At 36.2% G+C, this 25,964-nt stretch overlaps 1 protein-coding gene and 1 long non-coding RNA gene across 2 annotated transcripts in view; one reads left to right on the forward strand and one right to left on the reverse strand.

Annotated features, from left to right (window-relative positions):
* The window catches only part of DNAI1 (dynein axonemal intermediate chain 1), a 279,043-nt gene that overhangs the window by 200,955 nt on the left and 52,124 nt on the right, over positions 1-25,964 (reverse strand). Inside the window, exons 2-4 of the mRNA XM_051965884.1 lie at positions 25,897-25,935; positions 13,841-13,939; positions 1,407-1,487 (exon numbers count right to left, since the gene is read on the reverse strand). Coding sequence (XP_051821844.1) covers positions 1,407-1,487; positions 13,841-13,939; positions 25,897-25,935 — 219 coding nt within the window. The remainder of the gene's footprint in view (positions 1-1,406; positions 1,488-13,840; positions 13,940-25,896; positions 25,936-25,964) is intronic.
* LOC127541000 (uncharacterized) lies at positions 903-3,961 on the forward strand. Its single transcript, XR_007948335.1, has 2 exons — positions 903-1,014; positions 3,686-3,961. It is a non-coding gene; the product is annotated as an uncharacterized LOC127541000 (long non-coding RNA).

The following is a 25,964-nucleotide window of genomic DNA, read 5'->3' on the forward strand; positions in this document are numbered from 1 at the left end:
GAAAGGCTCAGGTTTGAATCCCAGGCCCAGGTTTGAATCTGATACTTACTAAACCATTTGACTATAGGAAAGTCTCTTAATCTTATTGATCTTAGCTTCCATAATTATCAAATGAAGAAAATCCTTATACTTGTTAGACCTGCCTTACAGGGCTACTGGGAGACTCAAATGAGATAACACATGTAAAGCATTTTGTAGAAAAGGTACTATATAATAATGTTAATGGTCACCATCATCATCATCATCATCATCAATTCTTTTTTTTTCTTTTGATCTCTGAACCCTCCCAAGATATCTTGGGATTTACTGGCTAGATTTCTTTCTTAAGGTCCAGATCTTAAACCAAAACCAATCTGATTCTCATTGATAGGCCAACAAAAGGTCCCAGGCTAAGCCCAGTTTGGTCACTGTTTATATGGAGAACTCACAGAGGGCAAGCACTCACAAGGTAGTCAAAAAAGGTGATACAAGGACACTCTCAGGGTCTCTTTTAAGAACTTTAGCATTGATTGTATGACATGGAAGACACTGGCATGGGACTACCCACCATAGTGCACCCTCAGTAGAGAAGGTGCTGTACTCTATGAGCAAAACAGAATTGAATTGTCTCAGAAGAAATGTGAAATGTACAAAGTTAGAGAAGCCATCCCGAATGTTCACAAGGACTTTTTGTGTCCAACCTGTGGGCAGAGCACTCTGAGTTCAGATTGGTCTGATCAGCCACAGTAGGACATGCTGCAACTCAACTCTAACATAGTGATGTCATTTTGGTCCCAACCAGCTAATTGATTCAGAATTAATGTAAACAGCAGTCATTTCTGCTTTGGCCAGAAACCCTGAGGATCTTCCCCTCCCAGATTTATTGATTTAGATTTTTTTTTTGACTAGGTGAAAGAGGAGATTCTTTTCTTCAATTATTATCTTAGCCTTAATTACTGAATGGGTATGATCTCAGTCAAACTGAGACCTGTTGAAGATTTTAGTTTGGCCACAAACCAGATGAATGGCTTATAGGTAAGTCATGCAATTTCTCATTGTTTTCATCTATAAAATTAGTTGATTCCAGCTTCCTTTTTGCTCTAAAATTCTATAAGTCTATAAGTGATCTCCTCCAATTTCACTACAGTATAAATTTGTTGCTGGAAAAAGATGAAGAGAAATTCCTAAAATTCTTCAACACAAGACTGCAAGGAAAATTAATATTGAAAAAAAAAGAAAAATGAAAGCAAATTCCTAGTAAAATCTCAAGATCTTAACATTACAAGGTTTAAAGAGTTTTTGAAATCCAATATATCTTTCTGCTCTACGAAATTATCATGCACTGGAACCAGTCCCCTTTGACATAAACTGCAAACAGACATTCTCGGACACCTGGGGTTTTGGATGACAGGCCAAGGGACACTTACTTTAAAGTTGAATCTGATGATATTTTGAGGAGCATGTGGGTTATTGGCTGTCAGGATACGAGTGAATTCTTCTTTTAACTCCTATGGGATAGAAATACAGAGAAAGACATTAATAAAAAACATGCTCCATGCAGAGGGCTGGCCTAAGTCCCGTGAAAAACCAGCAAACTTCTCACACAGTTCCACAAACACAGATGACATTACACCCTATGTTTCCGATCAGCCACTTCTGGGGACCACATTTCTAAAGAGCTGGAGGGCAGCACTAGGCAGGGCCAAGGTTAATGAAAGTCAGGCCAGGGATCATATTAGCTACCAACTGTTTTCACTCTTTTGCTGAGAAAACACACACACACACACACACACACACACACACACACACACACACCCCAAATCTGCAAGAAAAAACCTGTGTGTGAGCCAAGAAGACTCCCTTTCCCAGCGGCTCTACTTCTCGTGTTAGCAAAGCCTCATTCCTGTCATGCTTCCCAGATTTTGTGTGCTTTGTGCAAAATTCAGTGCTCAAAGGAAGCTTCCCCTGGGACAGAATGGATTCCTAATGTATGTGTCCAGACTACAGTTTGGCTATCCCTTCAACACCCAGAATAATACAAACCACTTCTTAGTGGCACAGAGGGGCAGTGTGACTCACGGGGAAGAACAAAGACTGAAGTCAAGAGAGAAGCGCTTAGTGCCTGCTTGGGTACTAACTCATTCTGTATTCTTGGGCAAGTTACTTACTTTCTTTGATCTTGGTTTCCCTATCTTTCAAAATAAAAGAATAGACCAAACCAGAATTTTCTAAACCATGTTCAGCAAAAGATATTCTAGAAAATGTAAATTCATTTTCATGAGAAAGATTTGATACTAGTGATATTTTTTATCAGAATATTAAATATAAAAATTACATGTCAAAAATCTTTATTAAATGGGACTTTTTCCAAATATGAAAACAGACTGAATTTCCTCTATTTTGTTATAAAATTTTCCCATTTATCATTTATCATAGGAGTATACCATATCCCTACCTTTCACCATGACCATGGTGATTAATATTTATAGACTGTCAATATATGTCAACTCCCAATGGGTGTCAAAATTCATTTGAGACATACTGGGCTAAATCATCTCTGTTTCCTTTCAACTCTTCCATTCTATGACCCTGTGGTTAAAACAAATAGGTCAAAATATATCATCAGTGCCTAATTAACTTATCTAAAAGAATCTAGGTTGACTATCTCTATATAGGCAAAATAAAATGCTATTTTAAAAATTTACTGTATTTGCTAATCTTTGTGAAAAGATTTCATGCCATAGAAGGCATACATACAAACTTACTTTAAAATAATCTATTGGAAATTGCATATTTAAGTGTGATGCTACCTTCAAACTAGATTATTTACTTCATTGAAACTGACATTACTCAAACTGTATCTAGATTTCATCCTTGGTAATTGCCTTCAGATCCTGCAACCCTTTCCTCTGACTGTCCTCAGTAGTAACAAATCTTCATCTGTTGCTCTGAATATGTAAGCAATTAAAAGTCATCTGAAGACAAACCTAATGACTAAGGTGAGGATTCTGGGTCAAACACAAGGTGTGAGTATACAAAGAAATGATGTTCATTTTCTTGTGAGGCTTGGCTAGTGTGTTTAAAGTGGAAAACACTCATGTAAATGCATGCTTGTTTAAATTTGTTCTCAATACTTTTGATTCATTTCATGATATAACACTCAAAATCCCCCACTGTTTTAAATTTCTATCATTTAAATAAGTGTGGCAATATTTTTGGCATACCTAAAAATATATTATTGAAGATATTAAGACAGATATAACATCTGACACAAGAGAGCCAATAACTTTGGGTCTTCGTATGTTGATTTTGAGCCAATGTGTATTTACTATTCTATTATTATAAGTGCCTGATTTCTGCTTCATAGAAGTCACCTAAAATACCATCCTTAAGAGATGGCCAAGCACCGTGCACCAATAGCCATTTAGACTAAATTCTCTTGCTCTTTTTCTTGCCAATATAAATTTTTTAAGATTCATTGGGCCAAACCCCCTTTTAATTATGTCATTTAAAACTGGTTTTTCTTTTTGCTTCATATTGACATAAGAACACCAATGCTATTTTAAAAGATATGCAATTTCACTTCTACTAATGCATACTTCCTCTATTGCTTAATAGATGGTCTTTATGTGTTGCTATGTCCTAAACAATTCATCATCTAGTAGTTCACTACATTCTGGTAATGAGTCTCTTTGAACTTCTCTAGGCTGACCCTTGAATGACAGACACAAAGACTGGACTGATGCAAAAAGCCATTCCATATTGTTAGAAGTTTATGCTCTGTGTCACAGCCTCCAGATCTGAGCATCACCTTTTCTTTACAGTGAAAACTGAAGTGGAACTTGAAGGAAGAAAGAACCTGGCAACTTAATATTTAAATTGCCTGGAACTCAGTAGAGGATTAATATTTGCTTGTTAAATAACTCTGGATGTGATTTATTTGACTATGTACATTTATTAAAAGGTATTTTTGTGGTTGTTATTTTTCTTGTTTTTCTCCAGTAGTGATGAGTGGTAAGAAGGAAGAAAAAGAAATGCTTAGTAATTGAAAAAAATTTAATAAAAATATTTGCTAATTTATTGAACAGAATATTTAAGCAGAAAAAATTGCCCAATATTAAAGCAACCTAGAAGTTAGCTTTTATTAGGCTCTTAAGAAAAGTTCCCAATACTAAAAAGTAAAATAAGAGGTTATCTATATGGGGTGATTCTTGAAGAACCAAACGGTTCCCCTTGCCTTTTGATGTAGTCTACTGATACCTAAGATGTGAGGAGGTTAAAGATAGAAAGAAAGAATTATAATAAAATATTGATAACAGACCACTCTGTGATAACAAAGAATTGGAAACAAAATAGAGAGTAGCTAAATAAATTATGGTATATTCATTTAATGATCTGCTTCTTCACTGGACATAATGTAAAGAATTCAGGAAAGTATGGGAAAACTTGTATGAACTGATGAAGTAAAGTAAGCAAAACCAACAAAAATACTACATTATCAGCCAAAATAGCAATTGCCTAAATGGGGAGATAGACTTCCTAGCTCCAATATACTTATACCAGTTAAATCCTGAACTTCAAATCACACCAAATAATGATCAAGAAATCCAACAAAAAATTATATTATGTGACTTCTTCTACCATATAACTATAGAATTAGCCAGAAACCCATGTGTAATAAAAGAGTTGGTCCCTCTAGCAAAGTTAATATCAATGCAAATTAGAAGCAAGGCACATATAGAGTTGGCCACGCTATATGTAAAGAGACAGCATAAGAGAAGATTCTTTTGACCAAGCCCCAGGTAGTCAAAAAGATTACACGGTGAGGACCTTTTAGAAATTCCTGGTAGTAGCAAGATAAAGGGCTGTGGCCAAGCAAGTTCCACGAAGCTCCAGCCAGGATACCCTGCAGGCACATTCTAGCCCAAGATGTCAGAAAACGCCCTGAAGATACAACACTCTGAACCACTAAGATCCAAGAGGACCTAATGCTTGGAAATAGAGGTCACTATAACCCGATATGAGATCAAGCCAGAAGTATGGAATAGAGGCAGGTCCTAGCACAAAGTCCCAATTCAGGAACTAAAGCAGGAGAGAGGAGTAAATTAAAGAAAACACTAACCAATACTACAAAAATATTTCAAGTCTAGAGATTCCCAGAAAGAATAATTCAACTAAATTTAATTAAAATGAAAATAATGGATTTTCCATAGGGACTACATAAATATAAAGAATATAAAGCAAGAGATCAATAAAATAAAAGCTACAAAGAAATTAAAATAATTAGTGGAAACTATTTCTAGTCATGTGAAAAGGTGCTCCAAATCACTATTGATCAGAGAAATGCAAATTAAGACAACTCTGAGATACCACTACACATCTCTCAGATTGGCTAAGATAATACCCAAATCTATTAGAACCAGAAGGCAAGGTAAAGATAGAATCTATTGATCATCTCCTAAGAGAAATCCTAAAAGAAAAAGTCTCAGAAATTCATAACCAAAATCTAGATCATTCACTGCTAAAGAAAAAAATACCTACAGCAAGCATTCAGAACAAAGCAATTCAATTAAAGAATTATGGTTGGGCTCCCACAAGACCTACAAATTTCTGCTAAAAACTGGAAATCTTAGAATACAATATATCAAAAAGCAAAGGTTATAAGCTTACCACCAAAAACAAAAAATCCCCTCACCTTGTAAAACTGAATATAATTCTACAGGGATATAAATGGATCTTAATAGAATAAGTATTTTAAGCATTCATTTTAAACATTACTGGTGAAAAGACTGAGCTAGATAAGAACTTTTAAATACAAACACAAGAATCCAGAGAAATTTATAAAAGTCAATCAATAAGTATTTATTGATTTCTATGTACCAGGCACTGTGCTAAATCCTGGGGACATAAAGAAAAGGCAAAAGACAGCCTCTCCTCTCAAGGAATTTACAGTCTAATGGGCAAGAAAACATGAAAATTACTACTATATACAAACAAGATATAAACAGAATACATTGAACATAATTAATAGAGGAAGGCATCAACATTAAGGAGGATTAGGAAAAGTTTCTTGTAGAAATGAAATTTTAACTGGAACTTGATGAAAGCCAGTAGGTAATTTCAGGTAAGGCACTGGGGATTGGAAGGAAGGTGGGACTAAAAAAATCCTGATGCAGAAGGTAGAATTTGTGTGAAGTCTTTTTTCCCCCCTGACTTTAATGATAGATTTTTATTTTCAAAATACATGCAAAGATAGTTTTCAACATTCACCCTTGAAAAACCTTTGTTCCAAATTTTTTCCCTCCCTTTCCCTCGCTCCTACCCTTGGACACCAAGTAATCCAATATATGTTAAACATGTGCAATTCTATACATATTTCCACAATTATCATGCTGCACAAGAAAAATCAGATTAAAAAAGGGGGAAAGGGAGAAAAAAAAAAGAAGGAAGCAAATAACAAAAAAGGTGAAAATAATATGTTGTGATCCACCTTCAGTCCCCTCAGTCCTCATCCTGGATGCAGATGGTTCTCTCCATCACCAGACTACTGAAACTGGCCTGAATCACCTCATTGTTGAAAAAAGCCATGTCCATCAGAGCTGATCATCACATAATCTTGTTATTGCCGTGTTCAGTGTTCTCTTGGTTCTACTCACTTCATTCAGCATCAGTTCATGTAAGTCTCTCCAGGCCTCTCTGAAATCATCATGCTGATCGTTTCTTATAGAACAATAATATTCCATAACATTCATAAACCATAACTTATTCAGCCATTCCCCAACTGATGGGCCTCCTGAGTTAAGTTCTGAAGAGACTGGGAAGAACATTCAGGGAATAAGGAACAATCAGTGAAAATGCACAGACCCTGGAGATGGAGTATCTTGTGTAAGACAGAGGCCAGTGTCACTAGATCAAAGAGTATATATAGGGAAACAGGGTATAAGAACATTAGAAAGGGCTTTGAATGACAGAGGATTTTTCATCTGATCCTGGAGGTGATAGGGAGCTATGGAGTTTACCTAATAAGGGAGAGGGAGGTGACATATTAATTTTCCTAAAGTACAGCTCTGATCATAACAGCTGAGTGGAAGATAGATGAGAGTTAGAGAAGAGATTTTAGGAAGGGAGAAAAATCAGAAGACTACTTCACTGGTCCAGGAATGACAGCAGAAGAGCCTACACAGCAGGGCAGTATCAAAGGAGATGGACGATGCAAAGGTAGGAACAATTGGAAGGAGCCATATTAGGATGGGATCAGAGGTAAACATCAAAAGTTGGGGCTCCGCCATATGAAGAATTCACAAGAGCCATTCTCTTTAACAAAAGGTAGATTTATTTAGGAGAAGAGGTTACAGATGAAATAAAGAGATACAATAGACACCAGGAATGGTATACATGAATCAGATTTGGGAGACCATATAGTTAGCAAGGAGAGGGATTTTAACAATTAACAAAGGAAAAAACAAGTTCCACAATTAACCCTGGAGAAAGGAAATATGCCATTAGGTGGGAATAAGCCCTTAACTGGCAAGTTAAATCTATAGGAGAGTTTAGCACCCTAAAAGAATTATTTAGCTGTAACAAGGAGAAAGACACCATAGGAATGAAGAAAATAGGAAGAAACATATCAAAAGGCAGAATGTCCTGGCAGGCTAACCCAAAAGGGATTCTGCAAAGATGGCATGGGCCATGAACAGATTTATGGAAGAAATTTAACTGTGGGAGTTTGCCATAAAGCTGAGCTAATCTCCATCAATGCCCTTCCCTGCTTGCCTCAGGGAGTAATTTTATTAGTACTTCAGGCTCTCTCTGTCAACTCCACTTAGTTACTCAGAACTTCATCATAGATGCTGTAAAGATCCCCATTTTAGGGAGGAGGAAACTGAGGCATACAGATATTGAGAACTTGCTGAGAATCAAATAGCTAGAAAGTACTAGGACCGGATTTGACCTCAGTTTTCCTGATGGGAAAGAAGATATGAGTGTTCCTTCAGAACTTAACATCTTCAAAAAAGTTAAGGAAGGAAAAGCAGAGGTTCTAGGAGTGGATTGGTTTTATTTTGTAGGGAACAGAAAAAAGAGTAGAAGAATGTACACATGTAGATAGGAGGAAGTGAGACTTGCTATTTTGATAATTAGAGTATATAAGAAGTATAGTAACATTGTAAAAGAGATAGGAGGATTGGGCATGAAAAAACTTCATTCATTTGAAATAGATGAAGGAAAGGTAAATAATCATCAGAGTTTAATGTAGAAAATCATCAGACATAACAGAAAAACAGGCTGAAGTGTGGAAGGATGGGTTTGAAGAAAACTAGAATGTAAGGATTGTCCTTATCAATTGTGGGATGATTGAAGAAATCAGCATATGAATGCAGTAGAATATTATTATACCATAAGAAATGAGAAAACAGACTTCAGAGAATTCTGAATAACATCAACGATGCAAAGTAAACAATTGACAGGTAAGGTCCCTATTAGAGACAAAAAGAATCTCCTGAAGTAGTGACAACGTATTTGAATTTGTGCTATTTGATGTTATAATTATGTAAAAATTAGTAATTGGTTCCAACCCACTGGAAATATGCATATACATGGAAATATGAGTACAAGCAACCATGACCAACCATGTCTCCAGAAGACTTTCAGTGAAGTATTTCACCCACCTCCAGAGAGATGAGGGGCATGAAAGGCAGTGACATACATTTTTAGACATGGCCACTATGTGGATTCAATTTGCTTGACTATGCTTAGTTGATTATAAAGACACACACTTTTTCCTCTCCCTCTTTGTCTCTCCTTTCCCCTCTCCCTCCCTACTCCCTCCATTTCCCCCTCCATCTCCTCCTCCCTCTGCCTCCCTCTGTCTTTCCCTCTCTCCCTCTCTCTCCTTCCTTTCCTTCCTTCTCCTCTCCTTCCCTCCTTCTCTCCCTCCCTGCCTCCCTTCTCTTCTTCCTTCCCTCCCTGCCTCCCTTCTCTTTTTCCTTCCCTTCTTCCTTCCCTCCCCCCCTCTCCTTCCCTCTTCCTCTCTCTCGCCTTCCCTTCCCCTCTCTCTCTCTCTCCTTCCCTTCCTCCCCACCTCCCTCTCTGCCTCCCTCTTTCTTTCTCCCTCCCTCTAATTGGGAGGTGACTGCAGTAAGAGGAGTTAACAATAATGACACCCTTCTATACCCCCATACCTTACCCCCAAAAAGGAGGTGGTCCTCCATTTTCAAATCATAGAAGAGAACACAAGGAGACACAATCAGAATAATTTTGAAAGTGATGTATATAATCATGAAGAGGTAAAATAGGCATCAAGAATGGTAAATAGAAATAATTTGTGAGAGCAACAGATTGTAAAATAATATTATATAAAAATAGTATGATAGAGATTCAGTTATAATTTAGTCAACTGGAAGAAATCAAGTCCGGCATTCACCACAAGTTACAAAGAGTTGCTATTTATTATGTGAATAGTACATAGAAGTTAGCAAGGAAAGTGGTTTTAACAATTACCAAGAGGAATGACAGGTTTTCTAGTGGAACTCACAATTAACCAGGAGGAAAAAGATGTTAAAGAGAAGACACAATGAAGTGAAAAAGGCATCCCATGGCCAACTATTCCTGAAAAGGGGTTATCAAGGATCTACATCATGAGGAGATCTTTTATAGGGGAAATATAATCTTAGGGGTTTCACATCATAACTTGGAAAGTCTCAGGAGAAATGAGAAATAAAGAGAGGAACAAGGATGTATAGTGAGGTGTTGAGACTGCCTTAAAAGATAGTCTGGGAAACCTTGGTCTCATCAAGATTGAAGTACTAATAATAAAAAGCCAGATGAGCTCCAGCCTCTCATCATTCTATGCTTAACAAGATAGTCTGGGAAGTTCCCAAAAAGTTGTTATGCTAACTAGACAGTCTTGGAAAACTTGAGTTCTCAGGATAGGCATTTTTTAGCATTTCCTAACAAGAGGAGAGAATAAGCTATTTTCAGAATTCATATCAATTGTATAAGGTTTTTAAACAGCAAGTGCTATGAAATTTATAGTTTCATGTAGAATCCTATTTTTGTTTTCTGACATATATATGTGTACATACATACATACACATATACATACATACATACATATATACACACATATGCTTTTTTTTCTAAGTGCTTAAGTTCACAACGTTAAAAAAAGAAAGTACCACTCAATGATCATCAGAATGTAAATAGAAGGAAAAAATGAAGTTGCAATTATAATGACCAAGCTTGGCTCTAGAAAAGAGATAAAAAAATATAATTAATTTTCTTTATTGCAGAAATGGGAGATATTGCATATACACTGTGAGCTTCTTTTTTCCCCTCTCTTTAATTGTTTTTTTTAGTATAAGGGAAAGCTTTTTGGATAAGGGAAGGATATATTCAGAAACAAATGTGGTATAGAAACAAAAAAAATAACTAAAACAATTAAAATGAACTAAGGTTCTCTTGCCTCTGAAATTCCTTTCCTACCTACATTGGAGAAATTCTTTGAGTTTAGGACAAATCTTTCAATCCATTGCCCGAGTAAAGAGAGGGGCTTGGACCAGATGATCTTAAATATCCTTTCTAGCTCCCATGATATATGCAACTTATTGGTGTGCCTTTGTGGTAGTCCATATAGCAATTAAGAGACTTTCTTAGGCAAGTTACACCATATACTCAGACCAAAGATAGATTTACTAGCATCCATGCCTGATCAAGAAGTAATAGGAAATATTTCTTTGGAACAATTAATGGGAGGCACTTTTTCTTGCATCCTATCTTATAGCAAAAATTGGTTTTCATATTCTAACTTATTTATATATATTTTCTATTCTGAAATTGGTTTTTACTTTTCATTATGTCTCCATTTCATTATATCCTTATTAATAGGGTTTATACGGTTAAACAGCTATTATATAGTAAGCTTCCAAATTCCACTGTTTCACTTTCTGGACTACTTTTCTCACTCACTGCCAATCACTTTCCTATCTTGGAAAAAACCTTCTCCCTGAGGCCTATTTTCCTAATTGGTGATTCTCTAGCCTGAACCATCATTTCTCGAGTGCCTCTAGCCAGACATATGTTACTCCTAACTAAGCTTGCTCTGGAGACTTCTCTATTTCCCCACTAGCCATATCCCTACTCCGGAGATCAAATAAGAGAATATTCGTAAAGCACTCAGCATAATGCCAGTATATAGTAGGCATTATATAAATATTATATATAAATAATTATATATATTATACATAATATATAATATGCATATATTATATATAAATATTATATATAAATATTCTCTTCACTCCACCCAAAGAAACCTCTGTCCTAAGACACACTCTTGGGGTTAGTACTTCCCTCCTTGCCCTCCCTTTCTAGAGTCTCTTTTTATGCTGTCTTTTCCCACTAGAATGTAAGAAACTTGAAAGTAGGAGTTTCATTGTTTATATATATTCCCAGCACTTATCATAGGGTCTGGCAAGTATTACGTGTTCAATCAATGCTCTATTTATCTAATCATAAATAGTCTGTTATTCAACAATAAAGTAAGATGCCTTGATTTAGCCCATCTGGCCAACCATAACTCAAGGGGGGAAGAACTCACCTCTCCTACACACAGATCAGTATGGGAAACTTCTTTTAGAATGGCACATCACTGTCACAAGTGATCTAAAGTTTGTCTGACACTTCCTCTAGTGGGTTGAATTAGCAATATGTAACAAAGTATAAGGTGTGGTAGATTATCCTATGCAACCTTTGACTCAAAAAACAGCAGTTATACTGATGTGTTTCAGGTTCAAGATGGTGAGATTAATGTAGGCACCAAAGCGGGGGTTCAGTCACATGAAGAGTTCACGATGGCCATTCTCTTTGGCAAAAGTTAGATTTATTTAGGGGAAGAGGTGGCAGACAAAATCAGGAATAGCAAATATGAAATATTGTTGGGAGAGCTTATAGTTAGCCAGGAAAGGGGGTTTTAATAATTAACAATGAAAAAGACAACTTTCAGGCTAACTCTGTATAGTTTAGCACCCTAAAAAAGTTATTTATTTATAACAAAAGAGAGAGACACCACAAAGAATAGAAAAGATGGGAAGAAAAATGCCGTGAGGCAGAATGTCCTGGCATGCTAACCCAAAAGGGATTATGTGAAGAAGGTATAGACCATGGACAGATTAATGGGGGAAAATTAAACCTTGGGGGATTGACATCATAAACTTGGATTTCTGACAGAACACAGTAAGGTGGGGCTACCCAAGACCTCCATGGGCCTGCAAGGCTCAGCTGATCCCCATTAGTGCCTTCCCCTGCTTGCCTTAGGGAGTAATTTTATCAGTCTTTCTCTGCCAACTCCCCCAGTAACCCAGGATCTCATCCACACCGCCTACTCTACAAATCAAACATCTTACAGCTGATGCAGCTCAAATACCTGTGTATCATTTTTTTTTTTTTTACTATTTCTGCCCAATTCTGGTGGTGAATGCTCAAGACAGTCCCTTTTCCCCAGTCCTTGGAAGTACATGGTGATCTGGACTGAAATTGACTTAAAATGCTAATTCCTCCAGAGAACACAATGACTTAGAGCGCCACATTCTGCCCTGAAAGAAAGCTTGGATATAATGGGGAGATGGAGACAACAGGGAGATAAAAGGCATGTTGTCTGTCATGAAGAAGGAAATGGGGGGCAACTAAGAGAGCATGAAGGGGGACCCAAAGTTCACACTCTTTCCCTTTGCAGGGGAAAGCAAGATTTAACTGATAGAGTGCTCCAAATCCTGTCTCAGATACTTACTAACTATATGCCCGTGGGGTAAGAGATCTAATATGACTGGGATTCACTTTCCTCATATGTCAAATTAGGGGGCTGGACTCAATGTCCATCCCTAAATCAATGATCCTATGATGCCATTTGTGAAGTCCTGAAGGACCAAATAACCAGGACCATAGGACTATAGATTAACTAGAGCTAGGAGACCTCAGCAGTCATCACCATCCATCTATATCTATAGATAAGGAAAAGGAGGCCCAGAGGAATTTTACTTCCTATCTATGTGATTCTGTTTAAGTCACTGCACCTTGGTTTTCTACATATTAGCCCTTTTTTAAGGCCTCCAGTATATTTATACACTTCCCTGGGAAACTGGCTGGGTACAAGGTCTGTCAGATGAAAAATCTGCTCTTATACCAAATTAGCAACAGGCCTAGAAAAAGAAAAACATTTAGTGTGGCAAAAGCCATCAGAGAATCTGGCTGAAGTATCTACCATTTGACAATGAAACAACAGGGATTCTACTATCATCTCTATTGGGTGATCACCAAAAAACAAATGGTGATCCAAAACCCACCTAGTGACACCAGTATATAAACTTCATTAGCTTTAGTGTCCTGGAATGTCCTACTGTGGAAGCTAAAGGAAAACTATTCTCTTTTTAAACATGCATGTATAGGAAAAGTGGGCATCTTCTTTTGTGCTATAATCCTTTGGTCATATGAATAGAAGTACTCAACTTTCCACTGCAAAGAAAATAAATGCCTTCCCAGTAGGGATAGAGATCTATCTAGGGTCATCTGGGTGGTACAATGAATAGCGCCCTGAGCCTGGAGTCCTGAAGACTCATCTTCTCGAGTTGAAATCTGGCCTCAGACGTTTATTAGCTGTGTGGCCCTGATTAAGTCACTTTACCCTGTTTGCCTCAGTTGTCTCAATTATAAAATGAGTTGAAAAAGAAAATAGTAAACTACTCTAGCCTCTTTGCTAAGAAAACCCCAAATGGGATCATAAAGAGTTGGATACGATTGAACAACAAGGAATAAAAAACATAATGAAAGGGGTCGAAGAGGCTGGAATTTAAGACACAAATTTACTCACCGCTTCAGTCAGCTCCAACTGGTCTGGGGGTTTGATCAGCGTCTTGGCCTGAGCCCAATCATCTGTTCCTTCTCCCACATCTGGGCCAGCATCTTCATCCTGCACAAAAAAAGATAGGTTAGTTAACTAAAGTGCATAACTGAGATCTTGAATTCTACTTCTTCCAGAAATCATTCATTCTAAGGTAAGTGCTCAGACTGGCCAGTCTTGGTTGAACCAGCTCAGAAAGGGCAAAATTTGTCTTTAAGCACATTGCTTTCACAAAACCTCCCAGGGACCGCATTTTCATCACTTTGTTTTTACTACTTAGGGTTCAAAAGCTAAATTTCCTTGGCCATGTTCTCTTGTTTCAAAATGAGCTTATAAACTGCTAACATGTTATTATAACAAAGCAGTTCATGTCTATGCTCTAATTGCCCGAGGCACCACAAATGACATTTAATTACTCTTTTTTTTTTTTTTTTTGGTGTTAAAATTATTGTTACATAAGTTTCTAATCAGAATCTTTTCAAACACATTTAGATTGAGTAATGCTATTTGGGGCATGGGTTGTTAGACGTTCTCTCCCAGAACATTTTACACCCTAAAAGAAACAAACATCCAAGATTTGCTGCCCTCTGGCAGAGCTCATAGTATAAGTAGGTTAAACATCAAAATATATCATGTTCATTCAACTATAGAAAACAGATTGCTGCAGTGATGGATCGAAACTTCCCTGCCTGATATAGTTGCCTTTGATTAAAAAAAACCAAACCTCTGATTAAAAAGCTTAAGGGTTCATGGCATTTTCTGCCTTAAAGTTAAGTACGGTGATGATTTGCACTTAATTCAGACTGTTTTTTAATTACAATTTTGTGAAATCTGCTATATATGCCTTGGGAAAATAGTTATATTCTTGGGTCCAAAAAGCAAATGCTATTTCTACAATGAAATAATGATGATGATGATGATTGATGATGATGATGATGATGATGATGATAATTACAAAGTACATTAACATATATTATCTCATTTATTATCTCAATAAACCTGTGAAGCAGATGTTATTATTATCCCCATTTACTGAAGAGGAAATTCGAGGCAGGAAGAGATTAAATGACTTGTCCAGAGTCTTATAAGGCCACATTTAAATGCAGGTATTTCTGACTCCAAGTCTAGTAGTCCAGATACTTTATCTTAACAGTGGATGAAGTGTGGAGAGATAAAAAATAGCATATCTCTTTTCTGATCTATGTGCATCACAGACCTGTTGAAAGACTTATAAAGATTTTTTGTTGTCAAGTTTAAATTTTGAATTTTTATTTTAAGAATTGGAAATTATGGGATTGTTCATTAATTGGGGAATGGTTGAACAAGTCGTAGTATATAATTATGATAGAATACTATGATGCTAAAGAAATGATGAGCAATATGTTTTCAGAAATACCTGGGAAGACTTATATGAACTGATATAAAATGACGTGAACAGAACCAGGAAAACATTGTACAATGATCAATTATAAATGACTCAGCTATTATGAGCAATGGTCCAAACAATTTCAGAGGAGTAATGATTTTTTTTAAAAATGCTATCCACCTCCAGAGAGAGATCTGATGTAGCTGAAGTACAAATAAAAACATACTTTTTTTAATTTTAAGAAAGTGATATTTATTCTGTAGTGGCAATTATTAGTTCATCATAAGCAGAATTGAAATCAAGTATGGATTTTCATCTCTAGAATTCTGCAGAGTTTGAATCCTATGGTGTTGAGAAATATTGCTTTCCTTTTACATAGCAAGATGAAAGGATGACAAAATGATGAAGTAAGAATCCTCTGCTAAGAGACATCAACCTTGGGTTTAAACATGCCTGCCCTCTTCCCTGTCAACTGCATAATCTTCAACAGTTACTTAAGCTCTCTGGGCCTCAGTTATTCCAATTGTAAAATGGGGAGACATCACCTAGATGGACCAGATAATCTCTTGAGGTCCCTTTCAATTCTAAGATCTATGACTCTATAAGAAAGAGGATTATAAGGATATTTTTGTTAATAATTCTCAATTGTGAACAATAGTCTATAATCAAAGAAAATTCTCTGAATAAGTTGTTTCCCTGATGATTGAGTTATTAACCCTATTATCTGATGGTCTACCAGAGGTTATGAAAGTTTTGAAGCAAATACAATAAACTTCATTTTGAAACTATTGTGTTCCATTTGTTTTAAAAGTTCAAAAGATATAAAAGGCTAAGACCAAATTAGGGTTAGATTTCTATGCCTGTTATTTTCCTCATATGTCATCTCCCTTTTATATCAAAAGCTTCCCTCAGCATAGACTATGACATTGTTCATTTAAACCTAAAGTGTTCCTTTAAGTCACTGTATTCTTTCTCCTGAAGGAATAAGCATTTTGAACCTGTCAGTCCAAATTACTATACACTTTCAAGGTAAATTAATTAGTAAACCCTCTCTCCCACTTCCTATATTCTCTTTCTCATAAATTGGCTTTGTATTTATTTTGAATATATTTATTTACATGTTGATAGAAGAATGTAAGTTCCTTGAGGGAAGAGATTGCTTCATTTTTGCCTTTGTATCCCCAGTGCATAATGACAGACACAAAGCAGAAACTTAATTGATATTTGTTCATCATTAAGACATCTCTAGTATTAGATGCAAAACATCTGACATAAACTTCCAGTTTCAAAAGCTAGTGAGTTGGATGAGTGATACCTGGTTACCTAGGGAACAATATTCTCATGAAAGGAAATGGTGCCAATTTGAAGGGAAAAAAATCAGCAAGGTCATAATGAAATTACCTCTTGTTGAATTCCTGAGAGGGTAGGAGTAAGGAGATGTTAATATTACTCCGTAACCATGAATTTTTAAATCTATAATTATTAAGAAAGAGGAGGAGGTTTTTGTTGGTGGTGGCTTTTTGGGAATCTAATCTCAAAAAGGTGAAACCCAAGTATGAGTCTGGACCCCATTAACCTAGCATGGGGAAATGATAAGATCCTCTGGTTAAAAACAAGCAAAGAACCAATATTTATTAAGTTCTTGCTATGTGTGAGGCATTCCTGTTGAGCACTGAAGATAAAAAGGCAAAAACAGTTGTCTGCACTCAAGGAAATCACAGCTGAAGATAGGAAACATCTAAGCAGCTATGTACAAAAAGGTCATTAAATCAAGCAATTATTAGTAACTTTGGAGAGAACAATTTCAGTTGAATGATGAGGTCAGAAGCCATATTGCAAAGAGTTAAGAAGAAAGTAAGCAGAAATGAAGTAGAGTTACCTATTATAGTTATCCTTCTCAAAGACTTTAGCCACAAAAAGGAGGAAAGATAGAACAACTACTTCTAGGTATGGATGGATTTTTTTTAAGGATGAAGAAGAAATGGACATGTTTGTAGGCAGTAAACAGGGAGAGATTAAAAAGAAAGATTGAGAAAGCAGGAATGACAGAAGAGGCAATCTGCTGGAAAGCACAGGATCATTTGTGCCTATAGAAGAGTTTGCCTTGGCAAAGAAAAAAGTCTGCCTTTTTGTGTAAAACAGGGGCAAAGGAGGAGACAGTATCAGAAGGCATCTGAGTGATATGAAATGAGGCACAGGAGACAACAGGGAGTTATTTCAGAATGGCATCAATTTTTTCCATTGAAATGTGAGGGAAAGTTCTCAGCTAAAAGGATAAGGGTGAGCTGTGAGAGGTTTGAGGAGAGAGGGAAAAATTTGGAAAGACTCTGTGGTGAGTGGGATAGTGATTCAATTAAGGAGGCAAAAAAGCATTACCTTGCCACAATAAAGGACTAGTTGATTTTGTAAAAGATAAACTTGTGGACCTAGTTAGTACCATTCTATGATTTTTCTCCAGCTCTGATAAGCAGCATGAGAATAAGACTGAAAGTAAAGGATGTGGGAGTCATTCAATGATGGAGTTTGCCTAGGCTGATTAGTGATAGATAAAGGAACAAAGGACTTGAGCATAAATAAGAGTTGAATTCATTTACCAAGGGATCAAGAGGAAGGAGGCAGGAAAATATAGCTAGTCTTGAGTTGATGGGAAAAAATCTGATTGCTAAAAGAATTGGAGATGATGGTGAAAATGAAGGATTCAAGTCAAAAGTCCAAGGAAAAGATGGGATGATAAAAAAATTATGATCAAATAAAGAAATTTCAGAGATCAGAAACATAAAACACTTGTGGGTGAAGTCAAAATCAAGGCTATGACCATTGCTGTATAGTTGGGGTGGAATGGAAGAGTAATCAGTAAATTAAAGAAATAGGAAGTTAGCATGTTTGAGGAAATGATATGTTTGAGCGTAGGTATCTATATGTATGTAGAGCATGGATTGGACATGAAAGACTTAAACAGTCGCTGAACTCATTAAGGAAGGAAAGAGTAGTTGGGTGGGAAGGTCAGTAAATATGGAGAAATAAGGGGAATTTAACTGATGTTCTAGCCCATGAAGCCTGGAGATCATGTAAGACCAAAGTGCAAGAAACAATTTAATCATGAAGGAATCAGTCAGCCAAGATTATGGCTGTTATAATTTGCTTCAGAAACATTAGTCAAAACAAACAAACAAAAAAAGGATAAGTGTAAATGGGGAAATAAGCTTCTAGTAGGCCAGAATATAAAAGTCTCCAAAAGTTGGGTTAACAGTAATTGGACAAAAGTTAAAGTTTTTCAGGCCCAGTTAGGGAGGAGTCCCTCTCACCTATCAATGGAGAAAGTAGGGGAAATGTTCTCAGGTCCAGAAACCAGCAGTCTAAGTCAAGGTATTCCATGACAATTATTAAACTGGAGGAAGCACTTGTCTCAGTGTCTAGCCTACCATACTTACAACTAAACAGTTGAAGGAACAGATTCTGGGGAACTTAAATATAGCTTCAGAAACCAAATACAGAGGAATATAAACTGAAATGAACTGAACTGAATATAAAGAAAAAAAAACAAGTGGAAAGTAGGCAGAATGAAGGAAGGACTTAAGAAAATTGAAGGCCTGGTGCCTTATAAATTAGTGCTTATGACCAAGATTAAATCAAAAAAATAGTTTATCTATCATTGTGTCCTGTTTATCTTTTCTCTTCCAATGAGAAAGCCTTAAGTAGACAGTAAGTTCCAGGAAGACAGAGACTTTCTTTTGCTTTTCATTATATCCCTAGGACTTGGCACAATGCCTGGCATATAGCTGGTGCTTAATAAATGTTTACTGAACTGAAGTTCTGCTTCAGACACATATCGGCTGAATGACCACAGAAAAAGTCATTTAACCTTTCAGTGCCTCAGGAAATGCTTCAAGAAGACTAGTTGCTAAGTTGCATCCATGTTTCCACAGTATAATGGAACCATAAGTACTTATAAATCACTTTGTGTAATATCTAAGAGGATGGTATTTTAGAAGAAGAGGAGATAAGAAAAGAAAATAAGCTGTATCCTTGGGGTTAGACTAAATGGCCTCTTATGTCATTTACAGATCTATAATCTTTTCATGTGTTTATATGGGAATGGAAAGAGAGAGGAAGTAAAGGTACATAGAACCCAATAGTTCATACAAGTAAATTGTGTTTTGGTTTGATTATGTAAAAACAGGCCTAGCATCACGAGCTTGGATGGTGTCATGGTTATTAATTGTCCTTTTCTAAGTTCAAACCAAGAGCTTTGCTCTATCATTTCTACATCATCATATCATCTATCTACATCTACATACATCTATCATATCCTACAAGAAGAATTAGCATGGCCATTAGCTCATTTGAGGATCAGGAACTTGCAAAAAGGTTTTTCTTCACAAGAACTGAACAATGATTAGATCTAGCAGCAAGAAATGAGTAAAGCTTTCTCTTTTTTTTTTTTTACCTCCTGAAAGATTCGGGGATGAGGGACTGCAAGGACACCTCTGAAGACAGACTTATTAGAAGAATTGGAATTAGTAGATAAAGGTTTAAATAGTCTTATTCACTTTAAGTGAGAAAACCATAAAATAAATCCGGTATTGAGTAAGGCACTATTGTTATTGTTTGTACTTCATACTTGAAGAGGACTAATGATATGACAATATTGATGTCAAAGTATATTGTGTTCAACTATGGCTTTTTAGTCCTTTACAAGCTCAAAAGGCTCTACCATAGATTGGGCATAAAGAGCCCAATGGAACATTTGGCAGAGATGTTTCTAGATTTATACATTTCACATTTCCTTTGTCCAACAAAACTGAACAACAAAAATTGAAGTGCTGTTGAAAACAGTTAATTACCGAAAAATGAACCATCAGTTTCTGTCTAGGTGTGATACTTCTTTAAGGCATACTTCCAAGCCTATTTCTCTTAAGGTAAAATATAAATATAAGTAGCATTTAATCAATGATTGAAAAAGGGGACTAACCACAAAGCACTTATGTATCTAATCACCTCTGTCCTTGTAGTGGCAGGGACCCAAATTATAGGCATAAAAAAGAAAAAGGTATAGTTTGCAGATTCAACTTTTCTCAATTATACTAAATGTTACAAAGCTCCATCTTTTCAATCATCTGCTGTCTTAATTCAGGTTGGCTTAAAGGGATTTAAGATTGTTATTTTCATGATATAATTTGGTTGAGAAATCCCACAGAGTTAGGATACATTAGAAAGAAAAATACTAACTTGGTTACAAAGTGTTTTTCTCAAAACAACCGTGGGACATAATGTATTATGTTCCCATTTCACAGAGGAAGTTGAAGGAAAAATTGGTTCAGTGACTTTCCTGATTGCATAGCTTTGGAGCTGAGGCTCAAATCAGATTCTTCTGACTTTTTGATCTTCAAGTTGTACCATGACAGAAGGTAAATGGGGAAGGGAAAGAGGGAATTTTAGACCTAGTTTGTAATGGAGAAAGCATGTCAGCATCACTTAAGACAGAGGGAAAAGTAATCAGGGGCAAGTATTACTGCCCCATGGTGAAAACCAGAACCAAAATATGGAGAGAAAGAAGATATACAGAATATGTATATATATGTATGTACACACACACATATGGAACTATGTGAGAATGATGATGCCAAAATAAAAGATTAGGTCAGCTTCCCTAATGGGAAAACTTACCCTGGATTCTATCTATGACACAGAACACTCTCCAGGAGCTCCAAATGCTACATTTTTTTCTTTTTGGATTTTTCACCATGGCACACAAGAAATGTAAGTATCTGGTTTTTAACAAATCTGTTTTCAAGTCTCTCTGGAAAGTTTTTATTCTTCCCAGTTGGCAAGTCATAAAAAGTCAAAATTATTTACAGAGTTTAGTTCCTTTTATGATGAATAGCTCTAGTCCAGACTATACATACAGCCTAAGGGTATAGACCCTGGATTGGCTGAGACTAGAGGTATCTTAACGTAAGATGGAAGAAGGGAGGGAGGGAGAACAACAGGGGGCTGGAGAAAGAGAGGGCCTCTGGGCAGGAATTGTGAATATGACTAAGAAAAAAAAGAAGAAAGAAAAACAAAAGCAGAGTTTATGGAACTTGGACTAGGCTAGAGAACCAAAGGAAAAAGGTAGCTCAAAGGACATCCAAGGAGAGTCTATAACTAACAGAAGTGTCTATTAGTTATGGAAAGAATTTAGGGGTTGCAACAGAAAAGTCAGTTTTATGTTTTCACATTGGCTGCTAAAATTAAGCTGTGATATATTCACAAACACCCCCCAATTTGGGGACAAGAGAAAACTTAGGAAATATGTTAGTTGTATTCAAATATCAGAAGTGTTACCATATGGAAGAGAGCCTAAAATTATTCTGTATTGCCCCAAAGGTCAGAACTAGGAAGAATGGGTACATGTTATAGAAAAGCAAATTTTGTATCAATATAAAGTAGAACTTTCTTAAAATTAGGAAAGTTCAACCATGAAATAGTTGTGTGATGAAGAGACTTCTCCATCTCTAGAAGTATTCAAGCAGAAGCCAAATGTTGACTTTGGAGTTAGAGGTTTGGGGTTCAGATCCTGACTAAAAGTTGTATAATTTTGGGCAAATCCTTGAACTATTCTGGCTCTAGATCTCCTCACACAACCACACCTAAACCCCACCATTTCCAGACTATTCTGCTCCAACAAGGTATACACTAAAAACCTGAACAGTAGCATAGGACACCAGCCTGGGCTGTGATTGGTGAGCTTTCTTCTAGCCTTCACTTCTAATTTCTATTTCCAAAATATGCTACAGTATAAATATATAGCTGGCAGATTGTAAGCTTAACTCAAAGTTTTCTCCATCTGAAAAATGAGATGATCTCTTTTTACATTTACATTGCTTAATCTTAAATTCATTTAGAATAGTCTTTTTTTTTTTTAGTTTTAACTTTTTGAGAGAGTCAGAATAGTACACTGTAAACATTATTGGATTTAGAATTTGAAAAATCTGTATTCAAATCTTGCCTCCAACATTTATAATATGACCAGAGACAAATGAATTAATATTTCTAAGCTTCACTTTCTTTTATCTATAAAATGGGGATCACTGAGTTGTGGTAGAGATTAAATTAGATAATAGATTTGTTTGCAAAATATGTTTTAAACTTTAAATTTCTGCAAGTGCTTTGAAAGGTGATGAATTTCCTGTTATTATCAGCTCTAAGACTCTTTAGGTCATAACAAAATAAACACTGAACTCTACATAACAGGCTGTAGTAGGAGGTGAAGAGAATGTTAGCAAAGATTACATGGTGCTTTAAATTTGCAAAACATTATACTTTATCATATTTGAACCTTTCAACAATCTGGTATAGTAAGCATTGTAGGATTTTGGGTGGTAGAGGGATAATGAAGAAAGATATATTTTGTCCTGACCAAAAATTTAATTGGTGTAGAGAACTCCTAGAGAGGAAATTCTTTATCTGACTGGCAACTATTCTGCAACTTAGACTTAAGGAAGTTATCTGGTACTTATGATGAAAAATGTTATCCCTTCCCAGATAAAGAACTGATGGAGAATGAATATATATCAAAACACTTTTTTTTTTACTCTATTTTTCTTAAGGTTTGGGTCTTGTTTTGTTTTGTGGTGGGGTTTTTTTGGGGGTGTTTTTTTTGGTCTATGTTTTCTTATTCAACATGACTGATAGGGAAATATGTTTTGCATGACTACACATATATAGCCTATATCAAATTGCTGGCCTTCTCAATGGGGGAGGAGGGGTGAGGAAAGAAAGAGAAAATTTGGAACTCAAAAGTTTAAAAACAAATGTTAAAAATGGATTTTTACACTTATATGGAGGGAAAATAAAGTACTAAATCATTACTGAAAAAAAATTACCTGAAGCATCATGATATTAAGATCTAGTAAGGTTACATAGCTAGTAAGCAATGGTGATTTTAATCCAATAGGCTATGATTAGCCCATTAATCATTAGGTTATTAACTAACCTAATCATTAGAGGTAGGACATGGAACAGGAATGAGACTAAACTGTAGGAAGGAGGTAAAGTTGGAACTACACTTTGATCCCTTGGGTGCTAGCAACATAAGGGACTAGAAGCAATTGTGGGGAGATTTCTCTTTGAAACTCTTGCTCAAATTGTTCTTCTTTTCTCAAAGGTCTCTTTTCTTTGGTGTTGACTAAATTTTTTTTTTCCAGTATAAGCCCATCTCTAATGCATCCACACCCCATCCCCACAGTACTTCTCTAAGCCAGGCCTTCACAATCCTACATCTGCACTACAGTGATGGTATCACCATTGGTCTCCCTTCCTCTAGTCTCTTTTACTTTTCAGTTATCCTACAACTGACCCCCCCAAAAAAACCCCACAGCTCTTCTCCAGTCCTCAAAACTTTTAGTGACATTACTGTTTACAAAATAAAGTCCTTAAATCTGAACATGCATTCAAAAGCCTCAATGATCTGGTTGCAACCCATTTCATCCAATTTCCCCACCACTTTCATACAGGTCCCATGTGCCCTGTATGATCTAGAAAAGTTACCCTTACACAAAATCTGGTATTTTGTTGCCACTACATTTGCATATTTGGGAAATAATCTTCCAACAATTCTATGTATCCCTGAAGGCCTTGCTGAAATATTACAACTTAGTGACCTTGTCTAACTACAATTCTCTCTTCTCCTTATTTCTTAGTTTATAATTTTTACAAGATTAATCATCTACTTCACTGAACAATAAAATATACAGATATCTTTGCTGATATCTTATATATGGATATCTTATTTCCCTTACTAGATCATACACTCCTTGAAGTATTATACTATTTTACTCATTTTTTTAACCTTCCCACAGCACCTAGAGCTGTGCCTTATGCCTAGTAGACAACAAAGTTTTGTGGAATGAATGCACTTATTTACCTTTTTAAATAGATTGTAACTGTCACTTTCAGGAAAACCGATAAAATGCAAGTCATTTGTTGAACTTTAATTCCCCTAGAGAGTCAAGTCATTGCCAAATGTCAACACTTCTAAGTTACCTAAATTTTAATTTTTAAAAGGCTAATAAAATTATGAATTTTATATTAATCTATGAAAACCCCCAAATTATAGGAAACCCAAAGGATCACAGAGAGATTTATGGTGAGCATAAAGAAGCTGCAGGATATTACCATTTCTTGAATGTGACTTACATTATAATAGTGACAAGAAAAGATATCATCTGGAAAAGATGCTATTAGAATAGGATTTAGGCCAGGCATGTAAAGAAAGGGAACAGGCCAAGTCCTACACCACTTCTCATGGAGTATTATAACAACAACAACACAACTAAATAACTTAAATGAAAGCTATATAGTATATTAAGTAAATTCTCTTTGGAGAGACAAGAAAATATCATAGTGGGTTCTTAAATGCACTATTGGAATAAGTTTCCAAACCAATCAATGAACCCAGTGAAGTATAATGATATTCTTAGTCTTGTGCTTTTAGTTCAGATTTGTGAGTTCATTGTGGTAGAGAATTCTCTAGTAAGAAAATTCTCTCTAACATCGATGATCAATACCCATTCTGCAACTTCTAGCCTTGGAGCCATCTGGGTAACCAAGAAGCTGTAACCGACACTGGGTCACAAAATCTATATCAGAGGCAGAATTTGAACCCATCTCCCTGACTTTGAGATATGCTGTTTATCTATTGCATCATGCTGCTCTTCATAGACTTTCTTTTTTTTCCCCCTGAGGCAATTGGGGTTAAGTGACTTGCCCAGGGTCACCCAGTAGGAAGTGTTAAGTGTATCTGAGGTCAAATTTGAACTCAGGTCCTCCTGACTTCAGGGCTGGTGCTCTCTCCACTGCAACACCTAACTGGCCCTCAGATTTTTGTAGTGATGACAATCCCTCTTAGTACCTGATTCTCTAGTGCAAGTAGATGATTACATCAGAAGCACTTAAACAGGCAATTTTTGTGCATGTTTCCTTCCTCATTATTTTCTAGGCCGCTGGTCAGCAACCCCTTAATGCTGGGAAGTGCCCCTCATTGCGGGGCTCACCAGTGTGGATCAAAGATGCCTTTGTTTCTTTATATTCCATAGGTGCACTCAATGGCAGTGTATATTGAAACTACAAGGAGAAGCATCCCTATGCTTTGGGACTCAAGCCCTCTTTCATTTGTGGTGACAATGACACCTTTAAGCAGCTAGAGTCCTCTCCTTAAGGATTCAAGAGCACTAAGAACTTCTATATTCACTGGCATAGGCATGTCAGGCTCTGAAGATTTTAAGAGACTGGTTTGCTCTCATAGTGTCCAGTAGCCTCTAGGAAGGTGGAGCCTATTCATTATTCATTCATCCAATAGCTCCAGACCAAAATTTCTTCTATTGATCTAATAAGAGCCCCATCATTCTACAGGTATATGCGATGGTTTACTTTGTATTAAGAAAATCAGATCATGCACACCAGTTTATTTTTTTCAAATTCATAATTTAACTTAAATGTACTTTAATTTTAAATTCCATTTTTAGCTTTCAATTTGCCCATTTATTTCCCTTCTTAATTGAAAACTATGAGAATTCTTTCTCAATAAATTACAGTACAAATAGTAATATACTTTCCCTTTCCCAGATGGAAATTTTCTTAAACCTTACAAAAATTCTGCCAAAAAGCCATTACTTACTCTTTTTCTGGTTGTCCTGGTAGTTGGTTGTGTGCCACTCTAAAGAAAGAACAGAAACAGAAAATGAG

Source organism: Antechinus flavipes, chromosome 1 (genome assembly GCF_016432865.1).
Source record: "Antechinus flavipes isolate AdamAnt ecotype Samford, QLD, Australia chromosome 1, AdamAnt_v2, whole genome shotgun sequence".
Taxonomy (NCBI): Eukaryota; Metazoa; Chordata; class Mammalia; order Dasyuromorphia; family Dasyuridae; genus Antechinus; species Antechinus flavipes.